Raw genomic sequence first — 21,336 nt, 5'->3', positions numbered from 1 at the left:
TTATTTCAGAAGGGGGATGCCTCCCCCTACATCTCCCCCCCCCCCCCCCCCCCCAACTCGAGTACTGCATATAAGGCCACCGGATATAGGCCCTTCGATTTCCATCACTAGAGCACGTCAAATTACTTTCGGTTTTGCCAGCATGGACGCGCTTCTTTTAAATGAAGGCACAGATGTGTCAGACATCGACAGAACGGTAAAGAATAAGTGGAGATGGGCTTGGCGAAATGAAATGGGCGATAATGGCAAGCCATTTAGTTCATGGTGCAAAAAGGTGAAAATGGCAGGTGTGTGCTTTTGTGTAGTTTGCCATAAAAAAAGTCTATAGAAGCAATGGCAAAAAACTAGATGCCTTTGGCTTCACTGCGAAGAAGCAGAAAAAGTGAACTTTCACTTTTCTTTCAAGTTCTTTCTGTTCCACTCTTTTGAAAGCATGGTTCAAGTTCAACTGCACTTGCACTTTTCTCTTAACCACTGCTGTGCATTACTAAAGTATTGTTGAAATAAATTTGCACTTTGCGCTGAAAACGTGATGTTTCATCATTTATAGCCAGTAATGACAATGGTAAAGTCTTGCCTTAGCTTTAGTCATTGTTAAAATTATGTAAATGTACTATAAGTAGGGGCCTAGGGGATAATGGACAACACGGCATTTAAAATTTGACGCATCGCTGATGTGGTAGGGGCCAACGACATGGAGCTTTTTTTTTCAGTCAGATGATTTTTTTTTTGCTTTAATCCATGTACATGTGACTAGTGACAATAAAGGGCATCATCATCAGGATATGTCACCGCGTGGGTCAATGAACCTGTCTGAGTGATGCCCTGATTCGAGTTTGTGAGCTCGGCAGGTTACTTCCTGGTCTCCCACTCAGAAGTATGAGATGGAGACGGAGGGGGTAGGGCGTGGGGGTAGGTTGACCTCAGCTCTCCCTGAGGTCAGGGGAGTTGGGTCATCTATTACCTCTAACTTTGTACAGGACTAATGCAGTTAGTAAAATCAGAGGAGAAACACGCCAAGGATAAAGGTATGCAGTGATGTCATCTCTTTGTGTATCATATTATGCTAGTATGACTCTTCTGTTTGTTAGCCTATGTTGCTCTGTTGCTTGCTATACGATTGCACAATATTCCATCTTCCGTCCAACTAGCTTACGTAACACTGGATATAATTTCACACAGTTTCATCACAACAGTGTGTGTAGCCTGCAGCAAAACCATTACAACCTAACGAGCACATTATTGATTGTTCATTTCATTGAGAGGACATCATAAAGGTTTTCTGTGATTGTATCGATTCGGTCCCGAGCTCAGTAAAGGGAATTTATAATGTGGTACGCTAACTTAAAAAGATTTCAAAAGAAGAATGTATTGAAATCATTCTCATGGCTACAGCACAAAGATCATTTCAAGGAACACATTTACATGCAGTGCAGTTACATGCATAACACCAGGTGTGTTAACACAAGTTCGTCGTGAGTGGGAGAGACGACTCTGTGTGTTTCACAACATGGAAATCATGTTGAGGATGTTTGGTAAATAAAGTTACATTTTGCTAAAAGGTATTCATTTCCCCTATGTATGGAGAATTTTGGGACACCCTGTAGTTCAATATACAGTTATATTTCAGTATACTGCTGTAATTCAATATACTATTATGGTCCATTATATAACAGTTAGTTTCAGTACACCAATTTGATTGGTTGAGTGGTGTTGTAAGAGTGCTGATTTTTCACATTACTAAACTGTGAAAGTTTCACTGTGTGTCTCGCTCCCCAGGGTTTGATATTTCACGGTAGTCTGACTGTCCGGGACAGCCAAATATTTGGTCCAGACAAGTCAAATCCGCACCTATTTGTCCGACGGGACAAGCTGAATGTGTTAAATATTACCATTTTTATAGTAATTATTAAAGAGTTGTATCAATAAAGCTCCAACAAAACTAGTTCAATCCCCTCAGTTATCTGGCCATTTTATTGTTTACGAAATTCCAGGGAAGCTGAGTACAGCAGGTGCGTGCGTAAAAATAACCACGTCGTAATACCTAATTATAAGATGATTCGACTCTGAATTCATCGAAATCGGAGAAATGGCGATCAAATACCTCAATAAAATAAATATCTGTGGTGAAACTTCATTTCATTCAGACTTTCATTGTATTTTTCTTTTGTATGGGACACATTAACCATCACAAATGTTGTAAAATATTTTGCGGGAATTTTACAACCGTGCCAAACTCACTTACGGTTTGTTTTCATTCACTACGTGATTGTCACCCTTATCATGTCTTTCGGTTTCATGTCTTTAAATTAATTTATACTCCAAGTTTTATTGGATTAATCAAGATTTAACTTTATTTCCTCCAGAATCTTTGAATTTGGTTGAGTCTAACTCTTAAGACTGCAGATCAGGTAATGGGTTATAACAGCACACGCACCATAATGGGGCACTGGATAGTTTTTGTTTATTGTTGCAGTTAAAGTTTGAGTTTTATTGAGAAATCATTAAAGCATAACGATGATCATAACTATACCTGCTTTTTGATAAACTTTGTTAATCACATTCCTTTCATTGAACTAGAAAATACATATGAATAAAAAGGTTACGGTCAGGACAAGTGAAAAATCTTGCTGCTTGTCCAACTGGACAAGTGGATTAAAAAGTTAATGTCGAGCCCTACTCCCCTCGTCTCTGTCCTCCAGGTAAAATTCCACTTCCTAGTTTGAAACAGTTACTACAGTAGTGTTAGCGACATCATTAGCTGACATGGCAAATGATACTTTTCATGAATATAACTTTTGACTTAAAATATGAAAGCTTTTCAGATGAAGATGAAAAGGATGACGTGATTCCAGCTGTACCAGAAGCACCTTTAACAGGGATACACAACTCTATGTGAGCTAGCTAGTCAGTTTGCCGACGTGCTATAAAGTGAGTGTGGCATCTTCAGGATCTATTTCCACTCTCTGAGCCAAAATAAACAGAACAATTAGCTACATTGTGTCTTAAATGTCACTTACTCAGTAGTAACTTCTTGTTTACAGAACTGTTGTATAAAAGCAATATCACATCCGATGTTGTGCTGCTCTACTGAAGATTCTCCCGTCGTGAAAAACTTACAAAGTGCTGATACTTTTTCAATAAATGTACCGTTACAAAACCGCGTTATTACAAGAAGCTTAAAATTTGTACTCGCAGAATTAATCTTTATTTTCACAAATCATATAATTATGAACTACAGCACTATAAATAACATTTCTTTTTAAAATGGCTTACTTTTAACTTTGTGGTTTACCTTCAACATATTATGATGTATTCATTTTATGACTTTGACGTTTGCCTAAAATGAAAAATGCAGAATTAATGAAATAATAATAATAATAATAATAATAATAATAATTGTTATTATTATTACAACGCCAATTCCAGAAAAAAAGGGACACTGTGTAAAACATAAATAAAAACAGAATGCGATAATTTGCAAATCATGGAAAGCTTATATTTCACTGAAAATAGTACAAAGACAACATATCAAATGTTGAAACTGAGAAAGTTTATTGTTTTTTGAAAAATATGTGCTCATTTTGAATTTGATGTCAGCAACATGTTTTAGGAAAGTTGGGATGGGACAACAAAAGACTGAAAAAGTTGTGTGATGCTTAAAAAAAAAAAAAAAACTAATTTGGTTAATTGGCAACAGGTCAGTAACATGATTGGGTATAAAAAGCGCATCCCAGAGAGACAGAATCTCTCAGAAGTAAAGATGGGGAGGGGTTCACCGCTCTGTGAAAGACTGCGTGGACAAACAGTGCAACAATTTAAGAATAACGTTCCTCAATGTAAAATTGTAAATAATTTGGGGATCACATCATCTGTGGTATATAATATCATGAAAAGATTTGGAGAATCCGGAGAAATCTCTGTTTGCAAGAGACAAGGCTGAAAACTGACATTGGATGCCTGTGATCTTCAGGCCCTCAGGCGACACTGCATTAAAAACAGACACGTGTCTGTAGTGGAAATCACTGTATGGGCTCAGGAACACTTCAGAAAACCATCGTCTGTGAAAACAGTTTATTACTGCATCCACAGATACAAGTTAAAACCAGATATAAACAATATCCAGAAACGCCGCCACTTTCTCTGGGCCTGAGCTCTTTTACAATGGACTGAGGCGAAGTGGAAAATTGTCCCGAGGTCTGACGATTCAAAAGTAGAAATTCTTTTTAGAAATCATGGACACCACATCCTCCAGGCTAAAGAGGAGAGAGACCATCCGGCTTATTATCAGTGCACAGTTGAAATGCCAGCATCTGTGATGGTATGAGGGTGCATTAGTGCACATGACATGGGGAGCTTGTACATCTGGGAAGGCATCATTAATGCTGAATGATATATGCACGTTTCAGAGCAATATGCTGCCATCCAGACAAAATCTTTTTCAGGAAAGGCTTTCCTTCTTTCAGCAAGACAATGCCAAACCACTTTCTGCACATATTACAACTGCATGGCTCTGTACTAAGAGTCCGGGTGCTAAACTGGCCTGCTGCAGTCCAGACCTGTCTCCCATTTAAAACATTTGGCACATTTATGAAGCGCAAAATACAGCAGAGGAGACCCCGAACTGTTGAGCAACGGAAATTTGTATATCAGGCAAGAATGGGACAACGTTTCTCTTCTCTTTCAAAACTACAGCAGTTGGTCTCCTCAGTTCCCAAACGTTTACAGAGTGTTGTTAAAAGTAGAGGTGATGCATTACAGTGGTAAACATGCCCCTGTCCCAACTTTTTTGAAAAGTGTTGCTGACATCAAATTCAAAATGAGCAGATATTTTTCAAAAAACAATAAAATTTCTCAGTTTCAACATTTGATATGTTGTCTTTGTACTATTTTCAATGAAATACAGGGTTTCCATGATTTGTAAATTATCACATTCTGTTTTTATGTACAGTTTATACAGCGTCCCAACTTTTTTTTGGAATTGTTGTTGTAGAAATCAACATGTAGAGAATTAAAAAAAAAAAGACCTGAATGAAAGTTCCAGTACCAGATGTGCACTTGAGAAGCTCCCAGCATCTGGACAGAGCTTAAAATGCGAATTAATTACGCCTTTTCAGAGAACGTTTGCAAACTCTCAGACACTGTCACACAAACCACCACAAATCAGCTGTTCTAATTGTATTTTACATACACACATGCATGCGTGCGCACACACACATTGATGCATGCACACACACTTCCCTAATGACTAAAGAAAGATATTGAAGTTCAGCAGAGCTTGTGCTAATTACTACTATACTAAAAGCTCCACCAGTTAACCAGACACTGACACTGATTTTAGCCTTTGCCGTGCAAGTCTGTCTGTGTGTGTGTTCAAAGATGTGTGCAACTTCAAACCTTAAAAAGCCAGACGATCTGTAAACAAACTGCACCCCCGCTACACCATCTGAAAACATTCCAGTTGCAGAGACCCGCAGCACTGTGTTGCAAAATTGAAAGCAGTGCACAAATAGCTGGCAAGCTTAATGGAAACTTTGAGTTGGTTATCCAATGTCCTAACATATTAAACAAGCCAACCATTGTCTCAGTCTACTGGCAACAAATGCTTCCTGTGGGGTCACAGCGATTCAGTGTCCAGAGACATCTTGTGCTTTTTTTTTTTTTTTAATCTCCAAGATGTCATTCAAATGGCCTCATTTAGGCAGGGATTTGATGGCCAACTATAGACTTACGGACAAAATGTTCCACCTGTTCTGTCTCCAGAATCATCCATCCTCCAAGAAAGCAATATAAAGTATACAGTATACTGTATCTCCATGCAGAAGAAGAATGACACTTATATTTAGTACAAGTCACAGATTCAGTGCTGGTGCACAATGGTATAGATGGTTATTTAATATAATATAAGTGAATATAATAAATGCACTCATCCATCATGGAAACAAAGCAGTATATGTGCTGCATCTAAGACTAAATGCATGATTAGTTGCTTGGGAAATACATATACCTGCCTAACATTAAAGAATGCAACACCTCCGCAAATCCAGCACGAGCTTGTCTTTCATGCCTCCACCATACTGCAAGAAGCTCTCGCTCTCCTGAATCTTTAATTTCACTAAGGTCCCACCAGGAGGGAAAATAATCACTTGCTTTAATATTTGAGAGCAACAAGCGAAAGGAGGTAATGATGTTGTGGAGGCAGCCAAAGAGAACAGCACATCCTCTCCAGTGGGTCTTCATCTCATCTAATTACGCTCTTAGTCACAGCTGCAGTGCCAGATTAATCTCCCCCACCCCCCTCCCACCCACCCGACAAGCTTCTTGAGATTCGGCGAGCTATCGCAAGAAGTTCCCAGTTTTTTCAAACTTTTTCCTACTCGATTGTCAATGGGAAGGAGTCTGTGGCGTTGTAGTAGTTCTCTTCTTCTAGTGCTCATCAGAGTTAAGCAGAAGCAGAAAGCACCAAACAATATCGAACCTCCATCTGTTTGGGCACGCATGCTATTTTTAGCAAGTCAATCTCTTGCTAGCTGATGCCATGTAAATACGCCTCATATGTGCAAGCCAAAGACAAGCTGCCACAGGAACCAATTAGACAAGCCGTTCTCTCACCATGGCAGCAGCGGAGTCTCGGTGCAGTTGTCAAGGCAACCATCCTGTCTGCATACCTCGGACAGAGTGTAAAATGCAAATGCTGTTCCCAAACGTGGTCTGTCAGGCCCCATCGCTCACTTTCAGATGATTCCGTACGCTCGGAGTATTCGTGCTTAGCATGTGCTTTGAGTGACAGTGATGTTATGAAGCACGGCTTTAATGACGTTAATGTCTCTTGGAATACTTTTGTGAGGTGTTACCCTGGCCTTGCAATGAGTGAGAGAGTTTTTATGAAACAATACATTTTGAAAACTTGATGCAAAGGTTAGCAGTGAGATTATTAAAGGTAGCTTCCCTCAGGGAATGGAAACGGGAGGTCGTTCTCAGGAGCATAATATGAATATGAAATCTTTACCGAAAACATGCTTGTATTTAAAAGCATTTTCGGGCAGCGCAGTGGTTAACATTCACAGCAAGAAGGTTCTGGGTTTGAACCTGCTGCTCGACTGGGGATTTTCTGTGTGGAGTTTGAAAAAGGTTGCAGGAAGTGCTGTCAACTCTTCCTATAACAGAATGCCCCCTAAGTGTTTTATTGCTTAAGTATTAAATACAGTATGTACTTTCTTTCTTTGCTTTCCTTTTGCTTAAGTTTAACTATATGTCCTCATACAGTATTCTCACTGCCATCATTGCTGCATCTTGCTTTTATATACCTCTCTCTCTCTCTCTCTCTCTCTCTCTCTCTCTCTCTCTCTGGCCATCCTCATGTTTGAGGGTTGGTGATCCTAGGAAATGCACATATACTCCTCCAACCCTGCCTGTCCCATGCCCAGGCAGAGCATGCAGCATTGGTTAAGGCCATCCAGTCTTGACTATCATCCATCCATCCATCTCCTCCTAGGCTGACCTCTTGATCTAGTCCCCTCTACTTGGCCCTCCAGGATAGTGCATGTTAGACCTCCAGCTCTTATGTGGCCAAAATAGGCTAGCTTACATTTGGTGATAGCAGGCAGGAGTTTCCTTTGGGTATTCAGTTCCTGCAGAATGGACTCTTTAGTTCTGTGTTCTACCCAGCTAACCTGTAAAATCCTGCGGTATCCGAACAACTCAAATGCTTCAATGCGCTTCATATCATCTTTCCTGAAGGTCCAACTTTCAGCACCATAGGTTGCGATGGGCCAAATGAGTGTTTCAAGAAGTTTGACCTTCAGGGATTTACTGAGGGGGCAGCATGCTGGTGTAGTGGTTAGCACTGTCGCCTCACAGCAAGAAGGTCCTGGGTTTGAGCCCAGTGGCCGGCGAGGGCCTTTCTGTGTGCAGTTTGCATGTTCTGCCCATGTCTGTGTGGGTTTCCTTTGGGTGCTCCGGTTTCCCCCACAGTCCAAAGACATGCAGGTTAGGTTAATTGGTGGCTCTAAATTGACCGTAGGTGTGAATGTGAGTGTGAATTGTTGTTTGTCTCTGTGTCAGCCCTGCGATAACCTGGTGACTTGTCCAGGGTGTACCCCACCTCTTTCCCATAGTCAGCTGGGCTAGGCTCCAGCTTGCCTGCGACCCTATAGGACAGGATAAGCGGCTACAGATAATGGATGGATTTACTTAGGGCGTGGTCTTTCTGGAGTTTGGCTAAAGCTTTGATTGTTCTAGCTATGCCAAGCCAACGATGGATTTCCTTGCTGCAGGTCATCCTGGTAGATATACGCCCCAAGGTACTTGAACGAGTTGACTTGCTCAAGTAGCACACCATTGCAGTAGATGTTGATCACTTCTACCTCTCGAGTCGCTGCCATGGTCTTCGTTTTGGCAGTGCTGATCTCGAAGGAGTATTCTCTTGAGACTGTATCAACCTTGTCTACCAGTTACTGCAGCTGTTCCGGTGATGTAGCAATCAGAACAATGTCATCCGCATGACGAAGGTTGTTGATTGCATGGCCATTGACCTGGACACCCACCCAGGCTAGCTTGTCAGCAGATTTCCTCATTACATCTTTGCTATAAAGATTGAAGCAAAGCGGTGACAGAAGGCACCCTTGCCGTAACCCTTTCTTCACTCTGAATGGATCGGTGAGAATCTGTTCCACCCTGATTGTTGCTTGCTGGTTTTCATATAGGCATCGAATGATGTTGACAGCGTTTATATATGTACAGTATATTTATCCACAGAACCATCATTATAGGTATTGAATGTCATAGTACAGGTTTGTTGGAGCAATAATAAAGGTTTGTAGATAAGAGTGCAGGATTATTGTGTTACGTTATGGCAAGTTTTTATAAACAGTGGACACCTAAGGAGTCTCATTCTTCTGTGGTTAGTGAATATAAGCTTGGTAACTGGTTAAAGAGGAATACGAGTTGATTTTGAATGTGGCAAGTTATTTTTATGTTTGTTAAATTATTTTTTTTTAAAAATGTGTAATTAAATGTGACCTATATACAGTAGCCAACTGCAAGGTGGCCTAGTGGTTAGCGTGTCCGCCTCTCGACTGGGAGATCGCAAGCTCTACTCGTGGTTGGGTCACACCAAAGACCATTATCAAAATGGTACCTACTGCCATCTGGTGAGGCACTGCAATACAGATGCAAGTAGGGAGTCAAACTCTCGTTGTTACCAGAGGACTAACCCCCCCACTGTAACCCTAGCTATGTAATAAGCGAGAGGCCAAGGGCTACTGAAACGGAGATTGGTGCCGCCCAGTGTGCCTCAAGGGCCTGGTTAGTACTGGGACAGGAGACTGCCTGGGAAGACCAGGTCCTGGCATGGGAAGGGACTTTGACTTGAAATACAGTATCCAGTAATATTGGGTGTGTCCTCAACATCTGTCAGGGCAAGTGTTCTACTTTAGTCACTCTGAGCAAACAGTTTTACGGTTCCTCACCCCTCTCACATGGCTTTCTTTTCCCCCTTCCCTGAAATCACTCCACTGCCTCATAAATGCAGCCAACCCAAAATAGCCTCATAGGCACTTTGAAGAGAGCAAAAGAGGTTCAGTGGGAGATGCTGAAGTCGCCATGACAACAAAAGTAACACGAAGCAAGTAGCAACCCACTTTGCTGAAAATTAATTTGAAAATGGGCTTGTTTGACAAAGACTTAGGACAACTTTCAGCAAAATAGAACTTACATTTACGAAGTGCCAGCTATTGCTCTTTTAATCTTTTGGGAGTTAGTGTTGCGGGCTGAAAGAGGAGATATTGTGGAAGACTTTGGAAAGAATCTTTAAGACACTATACTGTATGTTGGCTTGAAACCCTAGCCTGGAAATATTTTTTCTTTATATTGAGCCATATATATATATATATATATATATATATATATATATATATATTTATATATATATATATATATGACCTTTGTTTCCTTTCCCTTCCCAAAAGATGGATTTTGTAAACTGTACATGTCTTTTTTTTTTTTTAGGTGACAGAAAGATGACCAACAAGGCAACACTGTGGTATGTCCCCTTTTCACTTCAAAATGTGGACAAAATCATTGACGTCCCCCCCATTGAGGTAAGACATTACCTACATTGTCACCATACAACATACGATAACTTGCAGTAATTCATATTCATCCCATGTAATGGAGGCTAGAGCTCTGGGGAAGCAGCTGTTCCTCAGTCTACTTGTTCTGATGGTCCTGTATCTTTTGTCCGATGGGGGGGGACAAACAGTTTATGACCTGGGTGTGTTGAGTCCTTGATAATGTTGTTTAGCCCTCTTACATAAACGGTTAGCATAAACTATGTCCAGATTTGGTAGCTTAGTCCCCACAATCCTCTGTGCAGTCTTAACTATTCAGTCCAAATCTCTCCGGTTCTCTGCAGTACAGCTGGTGTACCAAACTGTGTCACAGTAGCAGAGAAAGCTCTCTCTTGTGCTCCTATACAAGTTTACTAAGAGCTGAGAGGGAAGTTTGCCTTTAATAAGTTTTCTCAAGAAGAAAAGCCTCTGCTGAGCTTTCTTCACCAGGTGTGAGGTGTTAAGGGTCCATGTCAGATCCTTTGTGATGTGGAGTCCCAGGAATTTGATGTTGTTGACCCTCTCCACCTCTTCACCTTATGGGGGGGGTGTTTCCTGGTTCTCCTGAAGTCCACAACGACCGCCTTTGTTTTGGTTGTGTTCAGTACCAGGTTACTGTCTGAACACCACTGGACCAGGTGTTGAACCTCCTCTCTGTAGGACTTCTTATCATTTTCTGATATCAGTCCCACTATAGTGGTGTCATCAGCAAACTTCACGATAGTGTTAGAGGAGTGGATGGGTGTGCAGTCATACGTGAATAGAGTGAAAAGGGTTGGGCTAAGTTCACAGCCCTGTGGTACTCCTGTATTCAGGGTGAGTGTGGATCATGTACAGTTGCTCACTCTGGCATTTTGTGGTCTGTTGGTGAGGAAGTCCAAAATCCATGAGCAGAGTCTGGTGGTTAATCCCAGGTTGCTGAGCTTGTTTACCAGTTCATGGGGGACTATTGTATTGAAAGTGGAGCTAAAATCAATAAATAGCATCCTGACATATATGTTGGGATGTTCCAGATGAGACAAGGTTGTGTGAAGTGCAACTGAGATTGCATCTATCTGTTTCCATGGTAGGCAAACTGGTGGCTGTCCAGATCAATGGGGATGTTGGCCTTGATGTAAGATAGTATAAGCCTCTCAAAGCACTTCATAATAATTGGTGTCAAAGCAACTGTGCGATAGTCATTGAGACACCTGACTGCTTGTGTTTTGGGCACAGGGACAATAGTGGTGGATTTAAGGCATGTGGGGACAACAGCCTGCTGCAGGGACAAGTTAACACCTCTGCTAGTTGGTCAGCACATGACTTCAGTGTGCAGCCTGGCACCCTGTCTGATCCTGCTGCTTTGGTGATGTCAACCTTCCTCAGAGACCACTTGTGAAACCAGGCAAAGTGAATAAGTGTAAATGGGGAAAAGAGTTATATTTGTGTGAGGAATAAAACATAATGGGATGTGCAGTTACAGGAAAAAAATAAAACCCCAATTTGAAAAAAGGTGGGATGCTGTGTAAACTAAATAAAAACAGAATGCGATAATTTGCAAATCATGGAAACCCTATATTTCATTGAATATAGGACCAAGACAGCATATCAAATGTTGAAACTGAGAACTTTTATTGTTTTTTGAAAAATATCTGCTCATTTTCAATTTGATGTCAGCAACACATTTCAAAAAGTTGGGGCAGGGGCATGTTTACCACTGTGTTGCATCACCTCTACTTTTAACAACACTCTGTAAACATTTGGGAACTGAGGAGACCAATTGCTGTAGTTTTGAAAGAGAAACGTTGTCCCGTTCTTGCCTGATGTACAATTTCAGTTGCTCAACAGTTCAGGGCCTCCTTTGTCATATTTTGCGCTTCATAATGCGTCAAATGTTTTAAATGGGAGACAGGTCCGGACTGCAGGCAGGCTAGTTTAGCACCTGCACACTCTTACTATGGAACCATGCAATTTTAATATGTGCAGAAAGCAGTTTGGCATTGTCTTGCTGAAAGAAGGAAGGCCTTCCCTGAAAATGATTTTGTCTGGATAGCAGAATATTGCTCTGAAACGTGTACATACAGTTATGCTTGAAAGTTTGTGAACCCTTTAGAATTTTCTATATTTCTGCATAAATATGACCTAAAACATCAGATTTTCACACAAGTCCTCAAAGTAGATAAAGAGAACCCAGTTAAACAAATGAGACAAAAATATTATACTTGGTCATTTATTTATTGAGGAAAATGATCCAATATTACATATCTGTGAGTGGCAAAAGTATGTGAACCTTTGCTTTCAGTATCTGGTGTGAGCCCCTTGTGCAGCAATAACTGCAACTAAACGTTTGCGGTAACTGTTGATCAGTCCTGCACACCGGCTTGGAGGAATTTTAGCCCATTCCTCCATACAGAACAGCTTCAACTCTGGGATGTTGGTGGGTTTCCTCACATGAACTGCTCGCTTCAGGTCCTTCCACAACATTTAGATTGGATTAAGGTCAGGACTTTGACTTGGCCATTCCAAAACATTAACTTTATTCTTCTGTAACCATTCTTTGGTAGAATGACTTGTATGCTTAGGGTCATTGTCTTGCTGCATGACCCACCTTCTCTTGTGATTCAGTTCATGGACAGATGTCCTGACATTTCCCTTTAGAATTTGCTGGTATAATTCAGAATTCATTGTTCCATCAATGATGGCAAGCCGTCCTGGCCCAGATGCAGCAAAACAGGCCCAAGCCATGATACTACCACCACCATTACCCCTTTTCCACCAAATCAGTTCCAGGGCTGGTTCGGGGCCGGTGCTGGTTCACAACTCGTTCAACTTGCGAGCCAGCTGAAAACCAGTTTGCTTTTCCATAGCTCGGGGTGCTAAGGGGAGCCATGTCAGTTACACCGCTGTATAGTTATGTCGCTGCATTTGCATAAACCTTGGTGCGAACATCGAAGCAACAACAACACGGAGAAGAAGAAGCAACAACAACAATGATGGATGACTTCGCGTTTGTACAGCTGCTGCTTCTCGTCGCTTAAAAATGTCGACCTTTTGCGGTCTTGCTATTGTTGTTGGTCTTAACAAACCCCCCCCCCCCCCCCCCCCCCCCCCCCCCCTCGGCTGACGTCAGCGGTTCTTTCCTCTGGCCCAGCAAAGAGCTGGTGCTATCCTGGAACCAGTTTTTTTGGCCCCAGAGCCAGTTCTTTGTCAGTGGAAACAGAAAACCCGGTTCCAAACTAAGCACTGGCCCCGAACCAGCCCTGGAACTGATTTGGTGGAAAAGGGGCTCATGTTTCACAGATGGGATAAGGTTCTTATGCTGGAATGCAATGTTTTCCTTTCTCCAAACATCACGCTTCTCATTTAAACCAAAAAGTTCTATTTTGGTCTCATCCATCCACAAAACATTTTTCCAATAGCCTTCTGTCTTGTCCACGTGATCTTTAGCAAACTGCAGACGAGCAGCAGTGTTCTTTTTGGAGAGCATTGGCTTTCTCCTTGCAACCCTGCCATGCACGCCATTGTTGTTCAGTGTTCTCCTGATGGTGGACTCATGAACATTGGCTAATGTTAATGTGAGAGAGGCCTTCAGTTGCTAAGAAGTTACCCTGGGGTCCTTTGTGACCTCGCCGACTATTACACACCTTGCTCTTGGAGTGATCTTTGTTGGTTGACCACTCCTGGGGAGGGTAACAATGGTTTTGAATTTCCTCCATTTGTACACAATCTGTCTGACTGTGGATTGGTGGAGTCCAAACTCTTTAGAGATGGTTTTGTAACCTTTTCCAGCCTGATGAGCATCAACAACGCTTTTTCTGAGGTCCTCAGAAATCTCCTTTGTTCGTGCCATGATACACTTCCACAAACATGTGTTGTGAAGATCAGACTTTGATAGATCCCTGTTCTTTAAATAAAACAGGGTGCCCACTCACACCTGACTGTCATCCCATTGATTGAAAACACCTGACTCTAATTTCATCTTCAAATTAACTGCTAATCCTAGAGGTTCACATACTTTTGCCACTCACAGATATGTAATATTGGATCATTTTCCTAAATAAATAAATGACCAAGTATAATATTTTTGTCTCATTTGTTTAACTGGGTTCTCTTTATCTACTTTTAGGACTTGTGTGAACATCTGATGTTGTTTTAGGTCATATTTATGCAGAAATATAGAAAATTCTAAAGGGTTCACAAACTTTCAAGCACCACTGTATCATTCAGCATTAATGATGCCTTCCCAGATGTACAAGCTCCCCATGTCATGTGCACTAACGCACCCTCATACCATCACAGATGCTGACTTTTGAACTGTGCACTGATAACAAGCCGGATGGTCCGTCTCCTCTTTAGCCTGGAGGACGTGGTGTCCATGATTTCTAAAAAGAATTTCTACTTTTGTGAACCCCTCCCCATCTTTACTTCTGAGAGATTCCGTCTCTCTGGGATGCTCTTTTTATACCCAGTAATGTTACTGACCTGTTGACAATTAACCAAATTAGTTATTTTTTTTAGCATTACACAACTTTTTCAGTCTTTTGTTGCCCCATCCCAAAATTTCTCAGTTTCAGCATTTGATATGTTGTCTTTGTACTATTTTCAATGAAATATAGGGTTTCCATGTTTTGCAAATCTTTACGTTCTGTTTTAATTTGTTTTACACAATGTTCCAACTTTTTTGGAATTGCGGTTGTCAATCACACCACCAAAAACATCGATTGTTTTCCAATAAGAGCATGTTCTGAAGGGTTTTATTCCTCTTGAACCACAGCCATTTGCCAACAAATCTCATTCTCATCTCATTATCTCTAGCCGCTTTATCCTTCTACAGGGTCGCAGGCAAGCTGGAGCCTATCCCAGCTGACTACGGGCGAAAGGCGGGGTACACCCTGGACAAGTCGCCAGGTCATCACAGGGCTGACACATAGACACAGACAACCATTCACATTCACACCTACGGTCAATTTAGAGCCACCAGTTAACCTAACCTGCATGTCTTTGGACTGTGGGGGAAACCGGAGCACCCGGAGGAAACCCACGCGGACACGGGGAGAACATGCAAACTCCACACAGAAAGGCCCTCGCTGGCCACGGGGCTCGAACCCGGACCTTCTTGCTGTGAGGTGACAGCGCTAACCACTACACCACCGTGCCGCCCTTGCCAACAAATACAATTTTTAATGTATTAATGAACAACACACTCTAATTTTTATCCATTTATGTTTACATTTAATGTTGACGAATATCTGAGAGACAAGATATCACTTACCTTATAGCAGCTATAAACAGTTGTATTCCCACCAGCCTCTCATTTTAATAAGACAAAAAAGCTTATCTTTGGAACAAAGTCAGTAAGATATCATTTTAAGAGTAATAAATAATAATAAGAGTTACAGCATTACAAAATTACGGTGCTTGAAATGCGTTGTCCTGATTTTCCTCTATATACCAAAAGCAAGACAGATGTTTGGACACATGATCCATAGAATTCTCTTCATTATGTTTATTTTATTTTCCTTTTTTTGTATAACAGTGAAGACAATAACCAGTGACTGATATATTATTATGATTATGCAGTGTTAAATCAAAATTATATTTAAATTCTTCAAAGAAAACTCAACAACAGCTTCTTGAAGCAGCTAGTAGGGATGTTCCCACATCTGCTGAACACTTGACTACTTTCGGATATGTTATTTATTTAATTTAAATGCTTAGGAAAGAAATTCGCCCAAGCATTACCTTCACTATTCATTTAGATTTGTATTGGAAATGTTTTATAACATTTTTAAAAAGGTTTCTGCCATGAAAAGGACTTCTTCAGTCAGGTGTGTATAAACATTTAACTGGTACTATATATTCCATAAATATTCGATGACTTGGGTTATTTTGAGATGTTCTAGTCTCAGTTTTTGCTGCATCGATTTCTTGAAATGAAGAATAATAATTGTGTGAAAATACATGGCTGATTATGCGAAGCTCAGATTTGTTTTTTTTTTCACTTTCGGAAAACTGAATTTATGATTTTAGTGACATGAAATAGTTTTAAATGTACATTCCTTCATTCTGTCACAGTTTCCCCTTTGTGTAGCGGATCTCATGACACAATGAACGCCATGAGCTTGTTTGTTCTGGTTTCCAGTGTTTCTGGCTCTAGCCCTGTCCTGTCATTGGTCTATTACCTGATTGTGTTCACCTGTTCTGTGTTTGACCACTTTATCACTGCAGGGCTCACTTGTCCTGACCAGAATCTTTTTATTACTATGTATTTACTAGTGGGCGGCACGGTGGTGTAGTGGTTAGCGCTGTCGCCTCACAGCAAGAAGGTCCAGGTTTGAGCCCCGTGGCCGGCGAGGGTCTTTCTGCGTGGAGTTTGCATGTTCTCCCCGTGTCCGCGTGGGTTTCCTCCGGGTGCTCCGGTTTCCCCCAAAGTCCAAAGACATGCAGGTTAGGTTAACTGGTGACTCTAAGGCCAAGTTTACATTAGACCGTATCTGTCTCGTTTTCTTCGCGGATGCACTGTCTGTTTACATTAAACCGCCTGGAAACGCCGGGAAACGGGAATCCGCCAGGGTCCACGTATTCAATCCAGATCGTGTCAGCTCCGGTGCTGTGTAAACATTGAGAATACGCGGATACGCTGTGCTGAGCTCTAGCTGGCATCGTCATTGGACAACGTCACTGTGACATCCACCTTCCTGATTCGCTGGCGTTGGTCATGTGACGCGACTGCTGGAAAACGGCGCGGACTTCCGCCTTGTATCACCTTTCATTAAAGAGTATAAAAGTATGAAAATACTGCAAATACTGACGCAAATACTGCCCATTGTGTAGTTATGATTGTCTTTAGGCTTGCCATCCTTCCACTTGCAAGTGGTAAGTGACGCGCATGCCCGATATGCACTGAGATCACACACACAGCGGCTCAGTCCCGAATCACTGCTCGTGTGCTTCACTCGCGCGCTCTGTGAGCTGCGCAGGGCCGGAGTGCGCACCCTCCAGGGGGCACTCGCTGTTCAGGGCGGAGTGATTTGGAGCGCAGGATGCCTGCGGAGCCGAGCGTATCCGTGTATTGGTGTTGCTGTGTGCACGCAAATCGTGTATTGGTGTTGCTGTGTGCACACTAATCGTTTTAAAAACGTTAATCTGATGATCCGCTGATACGGTCTAATGTAAACATGGGCTAAATTGAGCGTAGGTGTGAATGTGAGTGTGAATGGTTGTCTGTGTCTATGTGTCAGCCCTGTGATGACCTGGCGACTTGTCCAGGGTGTACCCCACCTTTCGCCCGTAGTCAGCTGGGATAGGCTCCAGCTTGCCTGCGACCCTGTAGGACAGGATAAAGCGGCTAGAGATAATGAGATGAGATACTTACTAGTCCAGTAAAAGGAAAGTGGTTAACAAAGTTTCTCAAAAAGCAGGTATAGTTATGATCATCATTATGCTTTAATGATTTTATAATTTTTCAATAAAACTCCAACTTTAACTGTAACAATAAACAAAAACTATCCAGTGCCCTATTATGGTGCGTGTGTTATAACCCAGGGCTGCCAACTTTTCGAAATTCCTTGGAGTGAGATTTTTTTTGGGGGGGTCGACGACAAAATTTTTCCACACACCATGCAGTAAGTGGGAATTTTGTATTCAGTTTGATATTCACTTGTCCCCCTGCATTCTGGTGTTTTGTTTGTTGGTCGTCCAGCTGGAGATGGACAATGGGGCGGGGGGTTGAGATTTTGGATTTAGTAGATGTTCCTGCATTCTGGTGGATTTTTGGAGTGGCCTGCTGTGCCATACCTACATTCTTACACGCCCTGACTTGCCAGGCCTTCAGCTTGTGCCCAACAAAAGCACCAAGTTTTGGCTTAAAAGCCCCCACACTAGAAAACTACAGATGACTGCCAATGTTCCTGTAGCCCTGTAGACCTGTGTTTCAGATTTAAAGGCAAGTTCATGTTTGAAAATATTTCATCAGCTAAGCCTAAACACCTTCTGAATTGAAACTAAATGTTAAGTTTTTAATAACTGTTGCAAAAAATACGATTGTCCTTCACTGACTATTCATTATGCATTTAAGGGCTTTCCCCACCACTGGGTTCAGCAAAAGATTGGCATGGGGAAAAATATCAACAGCAAAAGAACAAATAAAATGCTTAAACAGTAAGCAAAATGTGCATGTGCTACAAGAAACATTAAAATGATTACGTTTGAACAGGGCGGCACGGTGGTGTAGTGGTTAGCGCTGTCGCCTCACAGCAAGAAGGTCCTGGGTTCGAGCCCCAGGGCCGGCGAGGGCCTTTCTGTGTGGAGTTTGCATGTTCTCCCCGTGTCCGCGTGGGTTTCCTCCGGGTGCTCCGGTTTCCCCCACAGTCCAAAGACATGCAGGTTAGGTTAACTGGTGACTCTAAATTGACCGTAGGTGTGAATGTGAGTGTGAATGGTTGTCTGTGTCTATGTGTAAGCCCTGTGATGACCTGGCGACTTGTCCAGGGTGTACCCCGCCTTTCGCCCATAATCAGCTGGGATAGGCTCCAGCTTGCCTGCGACCCTGTAGAAGGATAAAGTGGCTAGAGATAATGAGATGAGATGAGACGTTTGAACAGTATTGAAACACAAAAAGCTGAACCTTGGCCATAGGTGGGAATGTGCACACAAAGTTGGGCTTCAAAATTTTGGTCCTACTTAAATAAGCTATATTAATATATTTCTTATTAATTTATTTCTTATCTATGTTTCTTATTAGTAATAGAGCATTCGTCAGGGCCTGTTATCTGACAAATATTCTCTACCTGTCTTGCCCTCTTTGAAACCCTGTCTCCTCAGTATATTGTTCTGTCTTTTTTTAAAATTATTCACAAGTTCAAGTTCTTTGATATTACAGGTGACCATGCTTTATTTACTTTAACTGAGCAATTACGTACATCATAAATAATTAAAAATAAATACCCTGTAAATAAACAATAGGTATGGTGGCTAATGGCTCTTCTTGCATTTGTAATATTATCTCTTACTTGCTTTATTTTACAACATTTCCAGTATGGCTTCAAATAAAGTCTTAAAGTATGATAACATACAGTAAACAAACTAAAAATGTGCCTTAATAACCGTGTGCTAAGGAGGTGCTCTCCCGTGCTGCTTGTTGGGGAAGATAGAGGCTGTGGCACGGCAGTAGGCCTATAATGATTTAGCATGCCTAGTACACAGCTCTCGATATGGCATTAAATATTCTCACAACACTTATAGGCTAAAACGATTAAGAAACTTTATATAAGTTCATAATTATGCCAGTAACACCACACATTGGCGTGCATATGTACAAACCTGTCTGAGACACCCGTCTTCAACTCGGATACCTTCTTCTCTCTCCTCTTCCTCTAAATTGACGGTAGGCAATTATCCAACTTGCGGCGAGTGCAGCATCATTAGATGCGCCACCTACCATAGGGGAGTGTGTACAGAAGGGAACACCTCTCTGCCTGTTTAGCCGTGCGTAAGAATTGATCAATCGCAAGTGGTTGGCGCGACGTAATGGGTAGCCTAGATTAGATAGATAAACTAGATTTTTTTTTTTCTAGCGTGAGAAATCGGAGGTATGGCGTGTGAGCGTGTGAAGACGATCAAATGCGTGTGTCTCACGCTCATTGCGTGAGAGTTGGCAGCCCAGTATAACCCATTACCTGATCTGCAGTTTTAAGCGTTCGACTCAGCCAAATTCAAAGCTTCTGGAGGAAATAAAGTTGAATAATCCAATAAAACTTGAAGTATAAATTAATTTAAATAAATTAAACTAAAAGAAAACAAGTTGGACATGATAAGGGGGACAGAATCACGTTGTGAATGGAAACAAACCATAACGGAGTTCGATACTGTCGTAAAACTCCCATGAAATATTTTACAACATTTGTGATCGTTAATGTAAACCATGCAAAAGAAAAATGCAATAAATGTCCGAATTAAATGAAGTTTCACCACAGATATGTATTTTATTGAGGTATTTGATCACCATTTCTCCGATTTTGATGACTTCAGAGTCTAATAATGATCTATAATTAGATACTACACCGTGGTTATTTTTACACACACACCTGTTGCACTCGGCTTCCCTGGAATTTCGTAAACAACACGGCCGGATCACTGAGGGGATTGAACTAGTTTTGTCGGAACTTTATTGATGCAACTCTTGAATAATTACTATAAAAATGGTGATTTTTCAACAAATCTCAAACTCGTCCTGTCAGACAGGCAGATGTGGATTGGACTTGTCCGAACCAAGCATTTGGTTGTCCTGGACAGTCGGACTACCGTTAAGGCAAAAAAAAAAAAACATTTCCGGTAATATGAAATACTAAAATAAGGTCGGTAGGTAGGAAAGGTTTTTTTTTTTTCTTAATTTTTTTTTATTTTGTTCGAAAAAATTAACACAAGTAAACATCTTACAAAATAGTATTTTGGCACAGAATCCTTAATATCACACATCGTAATAAAATAAGTGTTTTAAATCTTTAAACGAATAAAAAAAAATATCGCGAGAGTTCGAGTTATGATCTACGGAAGCGATATTTCATGATATTTTCATGTAATAACGTGAAAACACCTTATCAAGAAATAACGTGAAAATAACGTCCTAGGCTAGGCTACTTCCATTAAAAGCAGACGGCCTCGCCTAGCCTACTGTAGAACTTGGGTCGAGCAAAAACACCGAGCAAAAACATGGCTGAATCCTTAATGACTCCTATTTGTATAAATAGGGGACTACATAGGCGGCAAAATGTAGTGTTTTTCCCTGCCATGGAAGTGCACTTGTATATTGAAGAGGAAGCAATTTGCATTACAGCCTTGAATGAGGATTCAAAATGGCGGCTCGGCTCAGTTTTCCTTCCTCCTTCAGTATACAAGTGCGCTTCCATGTTTATGCAGGAGGGCTGATAGAAGTGGCGAAACATTTTACTTTTTATCGTTTCTTTCACAACTTGAATGCGTTGAAACAAAAAATTATGACAAACTAACGCCGCTAACACTAAAATATCGAGGGAAATTTGTAATAAAAACTTTACGGTCGGCAATTTCGACGCGGAAATTCTCGATCGGTCGGGTTACCGGAAACACACTTTTTTTTAATTTGGCCTAATGTCGAGCCCTGCACTGTTGTGTCTACTTGTCTACTTATCCAGTCGGACAAGCAGCAAGATTTTTCACTTGTCCTGACCGTAACCTTTTTATTCCTATGTATTTGAGTTCAATGAAAGGA

General features: G+C 41.4%; 1 protein-coding gene across 4 annotated transcripts in view; it reads left to right on the top strand.

Moving 5' to 3' along the window:
- The window catches only part of acot7 (acyl-CoA thioesterase 7), a 305,552-nt gene that overhangs the window by 129,272 nt on the left and 154,944 nt on the right, over window positions 1–21,336 (top strand). For all 4 annotated transcript variants that reach the window (XM_060931526.1, XM_060931523.1, XM_060931524.1 and 1 more), the window contains exon 4: window positions 10,009–10,100. In XM_060931526.1, coding sequence (XP_060787509.1) covers window positions 10,009–10,100 — 92 coding nt within the window. The remainder of the gene's footprint in view (window positions 1–10,008; window positions 10,101–21,336) is intronic.

The sequence above is a fragment of the Neoarius graeffei genome, chromosome 10, assembly GCF_027579695.1.
Source record: "Neoarius graeffei isolate fNeoGra1 chromosome 10, fNeoGra1.pri, whole genome shotgun sequence".
NCBI lineage: Eukaryota > Metazoa > Chordata > Actinopteri > Siluriformes > Ariidae > Neoarius > Neoarius graeffei.
The sequence above is the reverse complement of the archived record's forward strand: the minus strand, read 5'-3'. Positions and strand labels throughout refer to the sequence as shown.